This window comes from Salmo trutta, chromosome 37 (assembly GCF_901001165.1).
Source record: "Salmo trutta chromosome 37, fSalTru1.1, whole genome shotgun sequence".
Lineage (NCBI taxonomy): Eukaryota > Metazoa > Chordata > Actinopteri > Salmoniformes > Salmonidae > Salmo > Salmo trutta.
Genome location: NC_042993.1, coordinates 22,407,702 through 22,426,553, shown reverse-complemented (window position 1 = coordinate 22,426,553; position 18,852 = coordinate 22,407,702). Strand labels below are relative to the sequence as shown.

The 18,852-nt window shown below is 41.6% G+C and overlaps 3 protein-coding genes across 3 annotated transcripts; all 3 read left to right on the top strand.

Annotated features, from left to right (window-relative positions):
- The first annotated feature begins 925 nt into the window (after nucleotides 1–925).
- On the top strand, nucleotides 926–7,145 carry LOC115176832 (ubiquilin-4). The gene is made up of 11 exons (XM_029737159.1): nucleotides 926–1,309; nucleotides 2,337–2,488; nucleotides 2,637–2,788; nucleotides 2,922–3,184; nucleotides 3,502–3,660; nucleotides 3,765–3,990; nucleotides 4,157–4,296; nucleotides 4,410–4,493; nucleotides 4,643–4,758; nucleotides 4,859–5,039; nucleotides 5,255–7,145. The coding sequence occupies exons 1-11, from the start codon at nucleotides 1,163–1,165 to the stop codon at nucleotides 5,405–5,407; spliced, it is 1,773 nt and encodes a 590-aa protein (XP_029593019.1). The 5' UTR covers nucleotides 926–1,162; the 3' UTR covers nucleotides 5,408–7,145.
- A 590-nt stretch (nucleotides 7,146–7,735) lies between these two features.
- On the top strand, nucleotides 7,736–11,116 carry LOC115176831 (ragulator complex protein LAMTOR2). Its single transcript, XM_029737157.1, has 4 exons — nucleotides 7,736–7,953; nucleotides 8,110–8,272; nucleotides 8,541–8,630; nucleotides 10,639–11,116. The coding sequence occupies exons 1-4, from the start codon at nucleotides 7,886–7,888 to the stop codon at nucleotides 10,693–10,695; spliced, it is 378 nt and encodes a 125-aa protein (XP_029593017.1). The 5' UTR covers nucleotides 7,736–7,885; the 3' UTR covers nucleotides 10,696–11,116.
- A 167-nt stretch (nucleotides 11,117–11,283) lies between these two features.
- On the top strand, nucleotides 11,284–17,375 carry LOC115176830 (ras-related protein Rab-25-like). The gene is made up of 5 exons (XM_029737156.1): nucleotides 11,284–11,984; nucleotides 15,322–15,517; nucleotides 16,225–16,418; nucleotides 16,851–16,931; nucleotides 17,213–17,375. Exons 1-5 carry the CDS (start codon nucleotides 11,948–11,950, stop codon nucleotides 17,338–17,340), a joined length of 636 nt encoding a protein of 211 aa, XP_029593016.1. The 5' UTR covers nucleotides 11,284–11,947; the 3' UTR covers nucleotides 17,341–17,375.
- Nucleotides 17,376–18,852: the final 1,477 nt, after the last annotated feature.

Here is an 18,852-nt window from a genome sequence, read left to right as displayed (position 1 = left end):
TACACCCCAACTCTGTTATGGTATGGTAAAAATTTGAGGGATGTAACCACTCTCACATTCATAAACATAATGGTGCAAGGACTGACCTTCCATGATATTAACATTTTATTTTTAACCAAGTTTTTAGGATGCAGAGTTTGTTTACATTTACTTTGTTTACAAATTGGAGTAAAACAATCTTATATTTTGGGTTTGATAGGGTGTGACATTTGAACTAAGGCATAAATTATATTCTTCAAGAATCAATTTAGGGTTCCAAAAATGTATGTAGCAACTGCAGATTGCCCCTTTAAATATAATATTTAATATATAAAGTATTTGCCCACTTTTTCTCAGCATTACAATTTTAGATTTGACAGTGATTTAGATCTGGGTTTATATACATAATTGTGTAGCACACATACATTTTGGCCAAATGCAATGACACCTCCACACCACTAAACTTCAGCGTTGCAAAAACCTAAGGTAATAGTGCTTTCATCTCAGTTTGAGAATTTTGTTAGCTAGTTTTGTGATGTAGCAAAGATTGTTTATTATATTGACAAGATAGTAAAGTGACCGCTATAACAATGGAAATACATGTCCTCAAAGATGGAAGGCGGGCGATGCGAAAGCACGTGACACCATTCTAGCCAATGTGAGGGCCGATACGAGTGTCAACAACAGGCCATAGAGATAGATAGAGGACTCATCTTTGTGTATTTTCTATTATAGTCTGTAACAGCATTGGCAGCGCATTTGAGGCTAACTCCATTTTAAAGTAGTAATTTATCTTCTTCTTCATCGGTTGAAAACTCCCAACTCATAGGAATCCCCACCTCGGTGACCGCTTTAACGGTAGAAGCCCTCAATGGCAATGACCATGCTTGAACGTGTTATATGATGAGTCCTCTATCTATCTCTATGACAACAGGCACAACTCCGATATAAAGTAGTTTTTTCAAAGTTGGCGAAATGCCACGTCTGGTATACCATTACGAAACGTCCATTTGATCAAATAATCCTCACATAGCAAATAAAATATACACATTTTTGTTGACCAAATTCGACACTTAATGACCATACAAACAAATCTTATTTTCGTGGACAGATTTTGGGCTGAGTAAAACCTCTCGCTTCGCCTCTTCCTCTCTGGATGTAGTGAATTCGAAGAGGAGTAAATATGGCGGAGAACAGCGGCACAGATCCCACTGTGGATTCCAACGTTGTTGAAAATCCTGCCTCAGACGGGACCATGATCGTGGTCACGGTAAAAACTCCGAAAGATAAAGAGGAGATAGCGATCTCGGAGGATTCTTCTGTCGCACAGGTATTCGCATTTATTTACACAGTCAGTTATGCAAGTCATGCTGTGGCTAACAAGCATAAATCGAAGTTAGCTAGCCAACTATTACCTAGCTGGTTTACGATGTTAATTGGGAAGAATTCTCATTTTCCTGACTAGTAATATTTATTTTCAACTTGTCGATTTCCTTAAATCGGTTCCTAATAGTAGTTTGACTCGTGTTTTGCACAATCGGCGCTGTGTAAAAGACATGTATAGCAAGCATGAGCTAGCTAACTACGCAACTAGCTAACGTTAGCTTGTGAGTAAGCTAGCCAGCTACGTCTCTGTCAGGCTCATCTAGCTAGCTAACTTTAGCTGCGATCATGCTAGGTGATAACCGGCTAGCCAAAGGAGTACCCGGCCATTGCAAAAGCCAATCGGGAAACGGGTCGGTATAATTTGTGTAACGTTCCAACAGGAATCTGTTCCAAAAACTTCGTAAAGTACAAGGTTGCCAACAAACAACGCATACAAAGTAGTATGATCAATTCACCTAGCTGCCGAATAGGCATGCATCAACTCACCACGTAGCTTATTCTTAATGTTTGTCCATAGGCTACCAAAGTGAGGACAGACATTTTTCGGAATAAACGTGGTGAGTGAAATTTTTTATGAAATAGCCCGCTCCCTACCCGGTATCTTATTCTGCCGCTATACAACTTTGTATGCGTTGTTTGTTGGCAACCTTGTTATTTACGAAGTTTTTGGAACAGATTCCTGTTGGAACGTCCCACAAATTATACCCTCCCTCGGGAAACTGATCGTTAAGTTCACGGCTAGCGACATGGTTAATGCTGTATTTGGTGATTTCCTAAACCATTAACATTTGACCTCATTGTTCTTTATAAAACTAAAATGACAGCTAGCAGATTCACATAGTTAGCTAACGTTAGCTAGCTAAGCCAAGAAAACTTTTTTTTTTACCAACACTGAATGATTTGGGTATGTACCTATCCTCTTTATTCCCATTTGTGTTCACCGGCCACTTCATTCTGTCTCGTGCATACAGTTTAAAGAGGAGATATCCAAAAGGTTTAATGCCAAGCAGGACCAGCTGGTGTTGATTTTTGCTGGCAAAATCTTAAAGGATGGGGACACACTGAACCAACACGGCATCAAGGACGGACTCACTGTTCACCTTGTCATCAAGACTGCTCCCAAGTAAGAAGATTTTCTTGCCCACTATTCTAGTGGTGTGTGTGTGTGTGTGTGTGTGTGTGTGTGTGTGTGTGTGTGTGTGTGTGTGTGTGTGTGTGTGAGAGAGATAATGGGAACATTTAGGTTGATAATGACCTCGTTTTTTCTCCAGGGCTACAGTTGGTGGCACATCCCAGTCCTCGGCATCCAGCTCTGGGACCCCCCAGGCCAACAGCAGCGTCAACCCCAGCGCAACGCCCAATGACAGCACAACACCAGGCACTGGGCCTACCCCAGCCTCCACACAGCCACCCAACTTACTGAGTTAGTGACCCAGTCCCCACCAAACCATCTCACAGAAAGACGGCCATATCGCCATACAACTACTCAACATCCACACAACTAGTCACTAACCTATATCCTTCCAGTAATCCACCGCCCCCTTGTGTCTGCATAGGTGGGTTTGGTGACCTATCTAGCCTGTCAGGCATGGGCATGGGCTCAGCCAACTTCATGGAGATGCAGCAGCAGATGCAGAGACAGCTGATGTCCAACCCGGAGATGCTGTCTCAGATCATGGACAACCCTTTGGTGCAGAACATGATGTCCAACCCAGACCTGATGAGGCAGATGATTGTGACCAACCCTCAGATGCAGCAGCTGATGGAGCGCAACCCTGAGATCTCCCACATGCTCAACAACCCTGAACTAATGAGACAGGTTAGGTCTGGAGCTCAGATGGGTCCTTTGCTCGAGGTGTCATAGACTTGGTTTTGGGGAATCATAGTGTGTCTTGGCCTTATTTGAATCCCTCTAAAGAACCTACGCTTGAAGAGCATATTACTCAAACCATTTTGCTTGTTTATGTAATTAGCTTGCAATGTAGTTTAAATGTAAAAAGGGGTCTATGTAACAGTGCAAATGTACATAGGCCCAAACCCTTAAACTAGACCGCACCACTCCCAAAACGGTGGGAGGAATGGATGTGAGGAGGCTCATGCACAGATGCATAATGTTAACTCCCTTCCTCTCTTCAGACCATGGAGTTGGCAAGGAACCCAGCCATGATGCAAGAGATGATGCGTAACCAGGACCGGGCGCTTAGCAACCTGGAGAGCATCCCTGGGGGCTACAACGCCCTCCGGAGGATGTACACAGACATCCAGGAGCCTATGTTCAGTGCCGCTAGAGAGCAGGTAGCTATTATTCCTGCAAATACCATATGTAGACATACAATCGTCTTGAATCAAGTCCAGTTGTGTGACTTAGTCCACTCTTTTTTTTTTTTTTTCATCCATAGTTTGGAAACAATCCCTTCTCTGCTTTGGGGGGCAACTTGGACTCTGGCGTGCAGCCTTCCAGAACAGAGAACAGGGAGCCCTTACCAAACCCCTGGGGACCCCCTGGAACGACCCCCTCAGAGATCAGGGGGACTGGCGCCTCCACGACAACAACCTCCTCTGCTGGCGGGACTGCACCCAGTGCCTCCAACCCCCTGGGCATCAACGCCTCTGGGCTGGGCAACGGTAACAACACTACATCAGAAAAGCACTTTCACTTTTTAGTCAATCTGCAAAACTATATTTCCCCTTACACCTGTATTAACATACCACCCTTGAGCATAACCCTTGTTTTGCTGCTTAGCTGAGCCGTGGTCTGTTTCTCTCACTTCACACCCTATAATCTGTCCAGGTGTGTTTGGTAGCCCTGGCATGCAGAGTCTGATGCAGCAGATCTCTGAGAACCCCCAGCTGATGCAGAACATGCTGTCTGCGCCCTACATGCGCAGTATGATGCAGTCGCTGGCGCAGAACCCTGACCTCGCCTCGCAGGTCTGCACAACTTCAGCCCTCTCTGCAGTAGGATTCATAAGTCCTGATGAATATTCTAGGCTATTTTGTGTGAAGAGTAGAATCATTGCTTAATCCTTTACTAATTTCCTCAGGCAATGCTGAACAACCCTCTCTTTGCCGGAAACCCCCAGTTACAGGAACAGTTAAGACATCAGATGCCAGTCTTTCTCCAACAGGTCAGATTTCTGTCTCCAGTTATACACTTTAGTTCCATATACTGACAACAACGACAAAAAAGACAACAGTGTTATGGAAGGCGCTGAGTTTCTGACTGTGACTAAATGGAACATCATTTGGGTTGACCAACTAAATGGTTATTTTACAGATGCAGAATCCTGAGTCACTGTCTGTGATGACTAACCCCCGGGCCATGCAGGCTCTCATGCAGATCCAGCAGGGCCTGCAGACCCTACAGACGGAAGCCCCCGGACTCATGCCCAGGTACTGGACCATCTGTCCAGTAGATTCTTACTGGACAGACTCGTGCTTTTTACATTTGATTTTATTGATGATGCCACTTAAACTGTGGTTCTTCTCCTAGTTTGGCTCCTGGTGGGATCCCAGTGATTCCTCCAACCACAGGAGGCAGTGTGGCCCCAGAAAACCTTCCTCCCCCAACACAGGGCTCAAATCCCACCGCTGCCACTAACCCATCCCAACAACAGCAGCAGCTCATGCAGCAGATGTTACAGATGTTTGCTGGAGGAGGAGGCAGCTCATCGGTATGTCATTGAGCTGCAAAAATCATTTCTAACTTTCTACTTGGTAACTATACTTTGCTATTGTCTAGTGGGTTAGCATTAGCTTTGTTTCTATTTGCCGCATTGATCTAAAACCAATTAATTCTGGCACTGACAGTCACTCAAATAGGACCCCAGCAACATTTTCCATGTAGGCTCATATAAAAAAATGACTTTGGTTATGCTCCCCTTTGCAGACCGTAACCCCGGAGGTGCGGTTTCAGCAGCAGCTGGACCAGCTCAGCGCCATGGGCTTCATCAACCGCGAGGCCAACCTGCAGGCCCTCATCGCCACAGGGGGAGACATCAACGCTGCCATTGAGAGACTGCTGGGCTCCCAGCCCTCCTAACTCCCTTAGCCCCCTGAGATTACTGGGAGAGAGGGGTTAGGTAGGGGGGGTGAGGGCTGGAGTGGGAGTTTACAAATGAACACAGTCCTTCATCAGTCTGACAAGCCCCTCAGATAGACTCAATTGAATTCCAATTACTTTTCATCTCTTTGGCTGATCTGTGAATAATAGGAAAGATATGGGGGCAGGAAGTGGGTGTTCAGATTCAAGTTTCTATTGGAGAGACCTCATATCAACCCTGTGGAATGATGACATCGCTGCAAAATGACGCCACCACTAACATGACTACTTCCTCTGTTGACTATGGGAGATTATTTCTGAAATGACTGTGCCCATTTGCTGGACATGCATGAGGTTGCCGACTTAGCCCATCTTAATGGATTGTGTTTAGCCGGTAACGAGTTGAAATTTGGAGGAATATGAGTGTTGAAATCATAGGTCAGAGGAATCCCTCATTCTTTCATTGTCATGAGAACCTGCTTGTTTTTACTTAATTTCACTCTATCATGCCTGATTGACTAGTATTTATTACAGGAGCTGTAGAAGTTACCTTCTCTTTTCTTTACCACTCACCTTCAGTTTACCTTCTGCTTTAAGAATTTCCTGACATCCTTCAACAGATAAAGGCTGTTGGATTCTCTGTTTGAGCACTATAGTGCCCCTGGTTCAGCAGTTTGCTTACACTTTCAGCTTTTTTGGAAGGAATGATTTTCAGATTGGAAGGTCAAGCAAGGTAGCTGGTGAGCTCTGCACTCAATGCTACATTGAGTCAATGAATGCTATTGAGTGTAAATTATTCAACAGTTTAGTCTCTGATTATGGGTTGTGATAAGACCTCAATGTTTTAATCTGAGCAATGATAAAAATGCAGACATCTTTTACGTTAACCATTTTGTGTATTTTCATACAAGCAGCGGTTTAGTGCCTGATAAAAATGTATGTATTGGGTTCAGCAATATATTCAAAAATAATTTGTGAAATCTATAATGACAAAGTGTACTAATAGCATAGAGAATTGTTTTTCTTAAACCCATACATATTAGTTGCAGTACCTACAGTTAAAGAACAGCTGTTCAGCTCTGCCTTTTTCTTGGAGTCACTCTTATCTATTCTAATAATACCTTTCAAGAAACATGATCAAGTGTGTGTGGTGGTGATTCCTTTAGTTCAGAAGCATGGTCTACACCAGTAGTCTTCACTCCTGATCCTGGAGGGATGCACCCTATGTCCTATGCTAAATTCAGATTCTCAAGCCTCAAAATGCACACTTGTTCACCCCACCTCAGATTTAAAAGCACTGGACTGGACTGCAGTGAGAAATGTGGTGGAAACTCCATTTAGCTCAAGTTTACGGCAATCCACACCCTTTTGGCAAAGTAAAATTGGAATTGAGTGCAAGCCCAGCACAAACACATGTGATTCAGCTATTCATTATCTTGATGAGTAGTTAATGTTGTAGACTTAGCCTGTTCACACTGACTGCAACCCCTAGGACCAGGTGTGATTAACACTAGTCTACATTGTGTATGTTATGAAATTATATGAACTTGATATGGATGATTTGTTCAACTTGTATGGGAATTGTTGTGTGTAGTCAGAGGTGGGAAAGTTATAGTGGTGACCATGGATATTGGGTAGCTCATTAAAGGACCAAGCTTGAAAATATAAATTGTGAACTGTAATAAACATTGAAATATCTTAATGGCAATTAAGCGTTAAGCTGTTTTAACATTCACCAGAGAGGAGCTTGGATTTGTTTATTTTCCTCCATGATGACAAAATGTATAAAAGCATGGATTTCTTAGATCTTCAATTTATGATCATTTCATGTAACTTTGAAGATCCTGGTCTAAAATGGTGGCTAAAGGAAAGCTGTGTAAGTTATAAACAAATGACTGGGGCTAGTTCAATCTCATCAATTATGCTTGGGCTGTAAAGTTGGAAGCAATGCAATTGTTAGACTCCTCCGGCCTCACTGCAAGAGGTTACTCTGGTTAGCTTTTTTTTTTTAACTGATCGGAATCCCTTGTCTGATAATATGATGGGGATATATGCCATTTTGTGCCCTTGATATACCATATTGTGCCTTTATTCAATAGCTGCAATTAGCCCCTGTTAGGATACTGTAGCTAACTCTGTTCTTCTAATACAGATTATCCCCCTGTCCTCTTACTTGGACAAGTGTTTAATATCTCAGGAGCAACATGAAAAGGATGTCAATTCTATAATTGGGGCAGATCTGAGCTGAATTGGTGCACTTGAATATATTATTCCAGTGACCGGTTTCAATCGTCTGGAACGCACCCACTGTCAGTGCCATTCCCATAATGCATTACGATTTGTATCAGGAAGTTGAAGGGGTCAGCTGACTCGATTGTGTTGTTATTGAAGAAGTCACTGAACCTGATGGTAATATACACTTCATCATAATTTCGCCTAAATTAATCGAGTTCCTGCAAAGTATTGCTCACTCCAACCATGTTGCGGCCTAAAGCATTGACGCAAGTTCTCAGCCAGGCAAATACAAGCGGAGTACAAAGCACACTGTAAGTATTGAGTGGCAGAGGCACGTGAATATAGCCGTGTTTTCTGCTATCTAGCTAAATTGTTCTTAAGATTACTTTTAACGACAGCTACCTACATGTAGGTAAGTCATAGCTAACACTCTCCTTGGGTAACTTATTTACATGTTCTCCCCGCAGATTGTTAAACAATGAAGGGTCTCTTTTGGCTTACTCTGGCTACGGGGACACTGACGCTCGAGTGACCGCTGCCATCGCAAGCAACATCTGGTCGGCCTATGACAAGAATGGGCATCAAGCTTTCAACGAAGATAAACTCAAATTCATTCTGATGGATTGCATGGTTAGAGTTTGAACTGTATGGTCTAGTTACTATGCATGAACCAAATGTTTTTTTTCTCTCCATAAGTCTGCCTTGCTTTGGTTATCCATTGAGTATCACAGTCAGAGGCTCCAGAGAAAATCTGTTGTATGCCCTATAACGTTAGTTAAATGGTGATAGAAATTGATGACCTAGGCTAGTTGGCAGCTTGGGAGGTAGTATCACCATCAAAGGTAAATTGAAATTCAATGTGCATGTATTTGTATTTATTCTTGTCTTCTCTTTGCAGGAAGGCAGGGTGGCCATTACACGGGTAGCTAACTTACTGCTGTGCATGTATGCCAAAGAGACTGTGGGCTTTGGAATGCTTAAAGCCAAGGTGAGGAAGAATACTTTGAGTGTGGATGACATTGGTATGTGAATTGTGTTGTATTTTAAATTACAAAACACTAATGACTTATTCTTGAAGAGAACAAGTATGTACAGTTGAAGTCGGAAGTTTACATACACCTAAGTTGGAGTCATTATAACTTGTTTTTCAACCACTCCACAAATTTCTTGTTAACAAACTATAGTTTTGTTAAGTCGGTTAGGACACAAGTAATTTTTCCAACAATTGTTTACAGACAGATTATTTCACTTATAATTCGCTGTATCACAATTCCAGTGGGTCAGAAGTTTACATGCACTAAGTTGACTGCCTTTAAACAGCTTGGAAAATCCCAGAAAATGATGTCATGGCTTTAGTAAGCTTCTGATAGGCTAATTGACATCATTTGAGTCAATTGGAGGTGTACCTGTGGATGTATTTCAAGGCCTACCTTCAAACTCAGTGCTTCTTTGCTTGGCATCATGGGAAAATCAAAAGAAATCAGCCAAGACCTCAGGAAAAAAATTGTAGTCCTCCACAAGTCTGGTTCATCCTTGGGAGCAATTTCCAAACGCCTGAAGGTACCACGTTCATCTGTACAAACAATAGTACGCAAGTATAAACACCATGGGACCACGCGGCCGTCATACCGCTGAGGAAGGAGACGCGTTCTGTGTCATAGAGATGAACGTACTTTGGTGTGAAAAGTGCAAATCAATCCCAGAACAACAGCAAAGGACCGTGTGAAGATGCTGGAAGAAACGGGTACAAAAGTATCTATATCCACAGTAAAACGAGTCCTATATCGACATAACCTGAAAGGCTGCTCAGCAAGGAAGAAGCCACTGCTCCAAAACCGCCATTAAAAAAGTCAGACTACGGTTGCAACTGCACATGGGGACAAAGATTGTTCTTTTTAGAGAAATGTCCTCAAAAACAAAAATAGAACTCTTTGGCCATAATGACCATTATGTTTGGAGGAAAAAGGGGGAGGCTTGCAAGCCAAAGAACACAGTCCCAACCGTGAAGCACGGTGGTGGCAGCATCATGTTGTAGGGGTGCTTTGCTGCAGGAGGGACTGGTGCACTTCCTTCACTAAATAGATGGCATCATGAGGAAGGAAAATGATGTGGATATATTGAAGCGACAACTTCCTGACTGATGTCTTGAGATAAAGCTTGGTCGCAAATGGGTCTTCCAAATGGACAATGACCCCAAGCATACTTCCAAAGTTGTGGCAAAATGGCTTAAGGACAACAAAGGCAAGGTATTGGAGTGGCCATCACAAAGCCCTGACCTCAATCCTATAGAAAAATGTGTGGGCAGAACTGAGAGAGTGTGTGTGAGCAAGGAAGCCTAAAAACCTGACTCGGTTACACCAGCTCTGTCAGGAGGAATGGGCCAACTTATTGTGGGAAGCTTGTGTAAGGCTACACAAAACGTTTGACCCAAGTTAAACAATTTTAAAGGCAATTTTAAAGGCACCACTTTCCGGAGACACCTGAAACCCCACCTCTTTAAGGAATACCTGGGATAGGATAAAGTAATCCATCTACCCCCCCCCCCCCCCCCCTTAAAAGATTTAGATGCACTATTGTAAAGTGGTTGTTCCACTGGATATCATAAGGTGAATGCACCAATTTGTAAGTCGCTCTGGATAAGAGCGTCTGCTAAATGACTTAAATGTAAAATGCAATGCTACCAAATACTAATTGAGTGTATGTAAACTTCTGACCCACTGGGAATGTGATGAAAGAAATAAAAGCTGAAATAAATAATTCTCTCCGCTATTATTCTGACATTTCACATTCTTAAAATAAAGTGGTGATCCTAACTGATCTAAGGGATTTTTTACTAGGATTAAATGTCAGGAATTGTTACACCTTAGCCAAATACATTTAAACTCAGTTTATGTAAACTTTCGACTTCAACGGTATGTCATTAAAAGAGCCATGAGCACAGATCATGTCTGCATACCATACTAAGCATATTTCTCCTGTCTGTGTGGTATTTTTAGGCTGAAGCTCTAGTACTTTACCTGGAGGAACCTTTAACCCAAGTTGCTGCATCATAGGGGAAGTCTGGCTGGAGCGTTGTCTTCAATTTTGTCTCCCCTGAAAATACATGAACTCTTGTTGCTGATGTGAATGCTTCACCTGGTCTTCATGAACCACTGCAATCTGTGTATGAATGAACTGAGTATTTATCTTCTGATTACTATATTTATACTCAATATGCTCTAACTTAATGCTTGAGTTTTTAGTAATTTGGCCCTTTGTGGCATGCAGTTCAAAAGTCCAAGCTCATACATTGTGTAAGGCTGGCTATGTAAATCTTTGAGATTCAATAAGGACTGCTGAAAATGCTGACACTTAACTTTAAGGCATTCACTGTTTACCCTAGTCAGAATCTTACATTTGTCTGTTGCTGCCACGCAATTAAATGTATGATATCCCTTTGTAACAGGCTATCCATAAACTATTGGTTTTTTTCAATGGAAAAATCAAGAATTTATTATCTTCAAGGATATGAAATAAATCGGTTTTATGTATTTGATTTACACGTTAGATTTTTAGTTCCAGGGGTACCAGGTTGTTTTTGCATTACAGGTTTGCTGAACAGACCTAAGATTGCATCACCTTGTCAATTGTTTGACAGTATTGTTCTTACTGATATATATATTTATGTTTGAAAATTCAGACCTTTATCAACACTGTTTCTAGGTCCCTTTTACTGTTGCTTTGTGTTCCTGGTTTGAGATGAACAGAACCAGGGGTTGGTTTATTCATTAGATGCGTACTGTAGCAAAACGTTTTGCGATGGAAACAGTTTTGCAACAATTATGTTCTATTTGGCAGGTAGGTCCCTCCCTGTTTCGTTTGGTTCATAGTGAATACACCTCAGAGGAAGCAATGATTGTCTCTCACCATGAAAAAGGGATAGGGAATCAGTAATTTCCTGAAGACAATCATTTGGTTTGTCCAGCAGATGGCATGTAGCAATTGTTTTCATACAGTTGCTCATGCAGTTGTCCTACCTGTTCAACCTGCCATAGACTTACACCAAGCCACTCCCCCCAACCCCCATCATTCCTCAGCAGAACTACCTTATGACACAGCGGAGCAAGTTCCTTGTAAACAATCTAGGTTTATATTAAACATAGAAGGGGACAGGTGACTTGTGAAGTATTTGTGCAGCTCTTTTAAATCTGAAGATTAGGGTGAGTGGCTTCTGGGCCAGTGTCATCTTTCCTTTCTCCCCTCACACTTTGAGAGCTGGATTTGAAGACCAGGCTTTACATTGTGGCACCACTGAAGGGGTACATCATGGGTACAGATGAGGCCTACAACTTTGTCTTTAAGGGTGAGTCCATGTTGTTTCACATTTAACAGATTCATGTCCTACATTTACATAATGTAGCAGACAGTCTTATTCAGTAGTGATTGCATGCATTGTCAGACTTTTTTTGCTTAATGGTCTTCTATGGGAATCAAACTCCTAACCCTGGCATTGCAAGCGCCATGCTCTACTAACTGAGCCACAATAATGATATAGTGCATATGTCAACAGAGTGACTCTGAAACCTACTTTTTCTGTAGTTAGAGCTAGTGCAGTGTTGTTCAGTACAGACAACCATTGGGTTCTGTCACTTAGTGTGTGTATGCTAAGGATAGAAGCTAAGTGCCAGCACAGTATCAAAAGCACACAGTAGATTGTTAGTAACACATCTACCACACAGATAGGATGCAGGTCACTCTCACCAGTGTTGAAATTACAGAATAAATCTAGGGTGTGTCCTGAAATAGGACACACCCTGTTTCAGAAGCAAGTTGTCTTGCATAGTGCATGCACTCAATAAATATTGGTAATTATGTTTACGCCAGTCCTGTAGTGCAGGGCGTCTCAGAGTAGGAGTGCTGATCTAGGATCAGTTTAGCATGTTAGGTCATGATGAATATGACTATGAACAGATCCTAGATCAGCACTCCCACTCTGGGACAGTTTGTGGATACAGGCCCAGGTCTAGGAGTTTTATCCAGTACTTTTAAGAATGCCTCTAACCTTGAGGTTCATTAATAAGCTACTGTTGGTATTTTACAAATCAGTGCAGTGCTACGCTAAGAATGTTGCTATTTCTATGAACTTGAATGCTATTTCTCTGTACCTGAATACATTCTCGACCCCCAACTGTTATTGTGGTGAGTTTCACAAGCTTGTCAATGTCATTCCAGGAAAACACACGTTCCTGAATGTTTGAGCCTATCACTCTTTCCATTATGTCTATAGTCACACTAGAGAAACATTTGTACTGTTACACTAAATGACCTAAGTCCTATACGCTGCAGGCATGGTAGAGGAGGTGATGTTGTGCATGATGAGGTGAAGTGATTTGTCGGTAGGGAAACAAGAAAACCCAGTTGGTTGGGCCAGGGGGAAGGTGACAAAGTCAAATTTAGTGTTTTCACTGATCCACATGTAAGTTTCTGCCATTCATTCTGGAACGGAGGACTAAGCCTAATTCTACTATAACTTTTTATTTTTGAAACCATCCAGACATCATGAAGTAAAATCTAAATGATTCCCTGCTTTGATTGTCTAAAAGTAAATGCAGCTTTTGTATGTAAATAAGCTGAGGGAACTGCTCAGTCATAAATCAATTGAAGTAAAACTGAATTATTATTACATGAGGGGGAGTTTTTTCTGCAACTTACTTAATCCCCTTTTTCCTCAGAACAAAGTCAAACCGGGCCAGTAGAGTGCTTCAAGGCCTCTTGTCCTATTTGCCATGGAAACCAGGGGTATTGTTTGCATAAGAGGTTACTGAGTATGGGAGGGGAAATGGCCACATTTTCATCTCACCTACTAAAAGCAGAACAATGATCTGCCAATGGAGTGAACAATTACCCAAAACAAACCAAAGTAGAACATCTCATAAACATTCTATCCTGCTGCCTGTTTTACACCTCAGGTTAACTCTAAACTGGGTTCGGAGACCAGAAACCGGATAGTTGCTTTAATGTAAATCTGGAAACATGAACAGGCATGACCCCAACATTTTTGCTTTTGACAAATAACGTATTGCCTGTTAAATGCTCTGTAGCATAAATCAGCATGCTGGGAAGAGAATCAATACTTGCATATACTTGCATATTTGGGGCAGCAGGTAGCCTAGTGGTTAGAGCATTGGGCCAGTAATCAAAAGGTTGCTAGATCGAATCCCCGAGTTGGCAAGTTAAGAATCTGTCGTTCTGCCCCTGAACAAGGCAGTTAGCCCACTGTTCCTAGGCCGTCATTGTAAATAAGATTTTGTTCTTAACTGACCTGCCTAGTTAAATAAAAGTTACATCTTATCCCCACTTGTGGTTTGGAGGGCAATAAATGGAATATGTATTAGGTGACTGTACTAAATAAACATGTTGCCCTTTTTTTTTAACCTTCTGCACACTGCTCTTTTTCACATTCTTGGTTTCCTGGATATTTACTTCTTAGATCTTCCTTGCTGGTGCGTCATGGAACTTGGATGCCTATCTTGGTTCAGCTCACATTCTCATGGTTGAGAGTAAAGCAGGAATTGGTGTTTGGCTCAGCTCAGTCGGCTGTGTTGAAATCATGGTGTTATTGTGTCTTGTGGTCATATTTTCCTATATGTTTGTCAAGTAAGCCAAGGCTGGCTTTCTGAGTCAGCTGCTCACACTCTATAAGCAAACACATGAGTCACTGAAACATACAGGGGGGCTTCATTGTTTCTTGTACCTCTTCTGTTTGGACTCAGTAGACTGATTGCTCACAGCAAGATGGATATAGGGAAGTATCAGCGTAAACTGTCACACCAGATTCTTTTAGTCGTTTCCTCTTTTGAAGGCCTGTTTCATTACAGGAAATTCCCCAAGAGCAATGCAATAAATCCCATCCTCTTTGGTTCTCTTCAACAACTGACCCATCACTGCATATACTACATATCTCTTAACCTACACAGCGTAATAATAACATATTAGCTCCCATTTCCTGGATTATAATTAACACGAACAAGCATGATAATTCATTTTAAAGACACCTGAGCCATGATTTTGATGCTACTTCTCAGATGGTTTGTTCTACATTCCTCACTTAACATAATTAGCCCAGTAACCATTTGCATGGGTGTGGTGCTGTTTCTGTCATAGAACACCATTGTGAAGAGAGTCCTAATGATATAATGGGAACAGTGAGCAGCAGACTAAGACTGGGGATTTAGGGTAGGGTTAGTGAAATTGAGTGGGCTGTTGGAAGACACACCTAGGCCTCACCTAAGAGTTACACTATGTGCATGAAGTTCAGGGAGCAGCCTTATTGTAGTTATGAGTTGGTATTAATCAATGGGATGACATGAGTGAGATTATAACAGTAAAGAAAGAGATGCATTGAAGAATCATTGTTTTGTGTGTAAAAACCATTACTTACTCTCGTTATTGTAATTCCATATGTGCTGTGCCCTGAAATGGCACCTTGAGGTTCTACGCCTGATACTATTGTGCATCTGCACTATGGCAAAATAAGGTGTTCTATGTCTAGGATGAAACACGCCTAGTCCCCTTTCTAGATGATAGACATACCATTCATTCACATAATAGGGACTCACTGGGGATGTAAAGCACATATTCAAAGATCTTTCTGGTGCACTAGAACTCGTGCCCTCCTCTCCCCCTTCTTTCTTCTACAGTGGTTCTGATAGGTGAGTCCGGCGTTGGCAAGAGCAACCTGCTCTCCCGCTTCACCAAGAACGAGTTCAACCACGACAGCCGCACCACCATCGGGGTGGAGTTCAGCACACGCACAATTCAACTGAAAAGTCTCATCATCAAGGCTCAAATCTGGGACACGGCTGGGCTGGAGCGGTACAGGGCCATCACCTCCGCGTGAGTACTCTGGGTGAAACTGTGGACCCACGTACACACACAAAGGGACCATTTCTCACTATTGTGTAGGCATCTTGGGTGGTATTATAGGCCCAAACACTCCACGTGGACAGGCACTGGTTTCACATTTTGCCCAGATAGCCTGGAGGAACAAACAGCAGGTTCACTGTTCCAGTCATTTACTACTTGTGCATTTTGGTCTAAATATCCATTGGCTGGACATACTCAATAAACATCCAGACTCAAACATGTTTCTTCTCCGACTTAGGAAATTCCTGACTTGTTCTTTTGTAAAGACTCTGGAAGGGTTAATGGCATGGAAACACGTTTCAAAAACAATAAAACTGTGTCCATTCAATTTAATGACAAGACAAATCTAAGGATATGCTATACCACTACCGGATTAGTTATTCTCTGTCCAGAGTTTAGTAATTACTTACTGAATAATTCCCTCATGTGCATTTCCTTCCCTAGAAATGTCTTTCTGTAATCAAAAAACAAGTCTATTAGAATATTATAAATCTTTTGTCTGTTCAATCATGTATCATACTATGGAGGCCTACATGGCATTTCAAGAGAAAAATGGGATATGGATACTCAGAGGCATCACCCATCACATACTGTATCAATATGAATAAAAACATCAGGTTATTGGTAAGGTGTTGACTTATCTTATCACCTCTTTCGTTTTCATATTTTCTACCTAGTTATTATAGAGGAGCTGTCGGAGCGCTACTGGTCTATGACATCACCAAGCATCTGACCTATGAGAGTGTGGAGCGCTGGCTTAAGGAGCTCTATGATCATGCAGACCCTCACATCGTAGTCATGCTGGTGGGCAACAAAACTGATCTGGGGTCAGAGCGATCAGTGCCCACTGAGGAGGCCAAGGACTTTGCAGGTACAGCTGCCAGGCACAATGAATATATCCTAGGATAAACACAAAGCATATAACTTCAAAATGTTGTTCCCTTATATAGTGAAATGTTGTTTTGCATTGCTAATATACTAATATTCACAACAGCCAATAGACTTTATTGGTCCAAACTTATTGGTCCAAGGCTTGAGCAGTGCTTGACTTGGGAGCTGAGTACCGCAACCTCAAATGTTCTACTGCTTGAGCTCCTGTTCCTTAAATAGAATATTAGCTCAAAGGTATTGTTGAGCTCTTGCACCTACTATAAATATAAACAGTACCGGCACCCAAAATGAGTACCAGAGTCTATTTCAGTCCATGTCAAGCACTGGGCTTGAGTCACAAGTTCACCCCAAATTTGACAAACCTAAATTATGAGAAAATACTCAGTAACACTACCTCTCTTGCTCTTTGCAGAAAAGAATGGCCTATTGTTCTTAGAGACATCAGCCTTGGAGTCCACAAACGTTGAGACGGCATTCCAAAATGTCCTTGGAGGTAATTTACTTTTATATATTTACAGTACCAACCCTATTATCGATTTCTTTGTTTTTAGCTCTCTAGCTAACCTTGTTTTTTTGGTGTAATAGTAGCGCAATCAATGCTCAATAATTCATCCGTAAAACTGAGTGGAAAGTTGGCATTGCAGAACAAAATGGTTGTGCCACGTTTATTGTTTTGTGTAAGCAGTTGTGTCACTGGCAGTTTGTGGTCAATGTTTTTTTGTCACTGTTTGTTGCACCAGAATTCATACTGTATCCCTGTGCCTATTCCATCAGAGATCCACAGGAAGGTGAGCAGTAAAAAGGTGATCCGGGGGTCCATTAGTGCCGTGTCTCTGGCCAGCCCTGTCCCCAGAGCTGCAGGCGACCCTGAAGAGAAGAAGCCCTGCTGTAGGAACCTCTGATGGGTCAAAGCACCCAGTGTGGGGTGGGGGGGGGGGGGGGGGGGGGGGCTAAAAGGGGTGACTATGGAGCTACCTGCCCCACCCACCCCTATTACGACCTCATGTGGTATAGAGCACTCCATCTTCCTCTAGTTATTCTGCCAAAAGGGTGCACATCTGATTGAAAAGAATGATGCTGAGCAAGACCACTTTGATGTTACATGGCGGCAGACAGAATTAGTTTTCCATTCCTAAAGATGATGTAATGTGTTTGTATGTACATGGCTGGAGGTCCATGGTACATTTGCCCAAAGAATCCAGAAATCATTTGAATACAAAAAATGTCTCAAACAAAGATTTTGTGTAAACTTTTAAGATTCAACTTTGCTTGGAAGGATACATTTTTTTTGTTGAAAAAAAGGTAGTCAGTCAACTGATGTACAGAATATTTGTATTTTTTGTGACTGGACAACAGGTGCCAAAACCATGTTTATAATTTTGCACAAAGCTTGATTAATTAAATTTGCTGTCACTGTTGTTTGTGCTCTGTTTACTTAATGTACAGTTACATGTAATTGTTTTATTTTATGCTTAAATTGTTCCAAAACGGCTTATTTTTATTGTGAGGTGATTTTACAACAATACAGGAATATTTTTTTGCACTCAAATGCCAGGTTCATTATTGCTTGCCTTTTAATGATCACTTTTTACATTTGATTTCCTTCACAATAATAGCCAATCCATCATACACACATTCCATTATAATACATCTAAAAATGCATATGCCAATAAGTATAGTACACAAACAGCAACTGATAAAAGAGAATATAATGGAATAGCCTACATTTTCCATCTGTGAGGATCACTTTTGAATCTAATGAAGTTATCCCATTAATGATCAGACAAGTTATCCCATTAATGATCAGACATTGACCATATTGATCTCATAAGTAGTCCTTGGCTAAACCTATAATAACAATAATAATAATACATTTAATTTGTAGTGCTTTTTTCAGTCCCAAGGTGCAAAAAAAATACAATAAATAGGCCTATAGACCTACATCCAGATTGACAAAGAAGTATATATTAAGTGCATATATTTAGCTGCATAAGCATAGCCTACAGTTCACGTGCTGCAGTGCTGTGACGTCATTATGATACCGTGCCAAAGATCAATTAAACCTGAGGCTCATGGTGCTTTCAAGACAACTGGGAAACCGTAAGAAACGTGTTCAAATCCTGACGTCAGTGATCTTTAGGTCGAAAGTCGGAGCTGTAAAAAGAGGCCCGAGTTCCCGAACTGGAATTCTGAGTTGGATGACCGTTCAAAAATATTTTTTCCCAGTCGGAACTCGTTTTTTCCGAGTTTTGTATTTGTATTTATTATGGATCCACATTAGCTGCTGCTGTGGTCCAGCAAAATTAAGATAGTTATACATTTTAAAAACATTACAATACATTCATAACATATTAAGTGTTTTTCCTCAGGCCTCTACTACCACATATATATAACACAAAATCCATGTGTACATG

Coding starts and splice junctions, on each gene's coding strand:
- LOC115176832 (XM_029737159.1), top strand. CDS start 1,163: ATGGCGGAGAACAGCGGCACAGATCCCACTGTGGATTCCAACGTTGTT. Junction 3,185..3,501: donor ACCCTGAACTAATGAGACAG/GTTAGGTCTGGA, acceptor TCCTCTCTTCAG/ACCATGGAGTTGGCAAGGAA. Junction 3,661..3,764: donor TCAGTGCCGCTAGAGAGCAG/GTAGCTATTATT, acceptor TTTCATCCATAG/TTTGGAAACAATCCCTTCTC.
- LOC115176831 (XM_029737157.1), top strand. CDS start 7,886: ATGTTGCGGCCTAAAGCATTGACGCAAGTTCTCAGCCAGGCAAATACA. Junction 8,273..8,540: donor TCATTCTGATGGATTGCATG/GTTAGAGTTTGA, acceptor TTCTCTTTGCAG/GAAGGCAGGGTGGCCATTAC. Junction 8,631..10,638: donor TTGGAATGCTTAAAGCCAAG/GTGAGGAAGAAT, acceptor TGGTATTTTTAG/GCTGAAGCTCTAGTACTTTA.
- LOC115176830 (XM_029737156.1), top strand. CDS start 11,948: ATGGGTACAGATGAGGCCTACAACTTTGTCTTTAAGG. Junction 11,985..15,321: donor CTACAACTTTGTCTTTAAGG/GTGAGTCCATGT, acceptor TTTCTTCTACAG/TGGTTCTGATAGGTGAGTCC. Junction 16,419..16,850: donor GGAGGCCAAGGACTTTGCAG/GTACAGCTGCCA, acceptor TGCTCTTTGCAG/AAAAGAATGGCCTATTGTTC.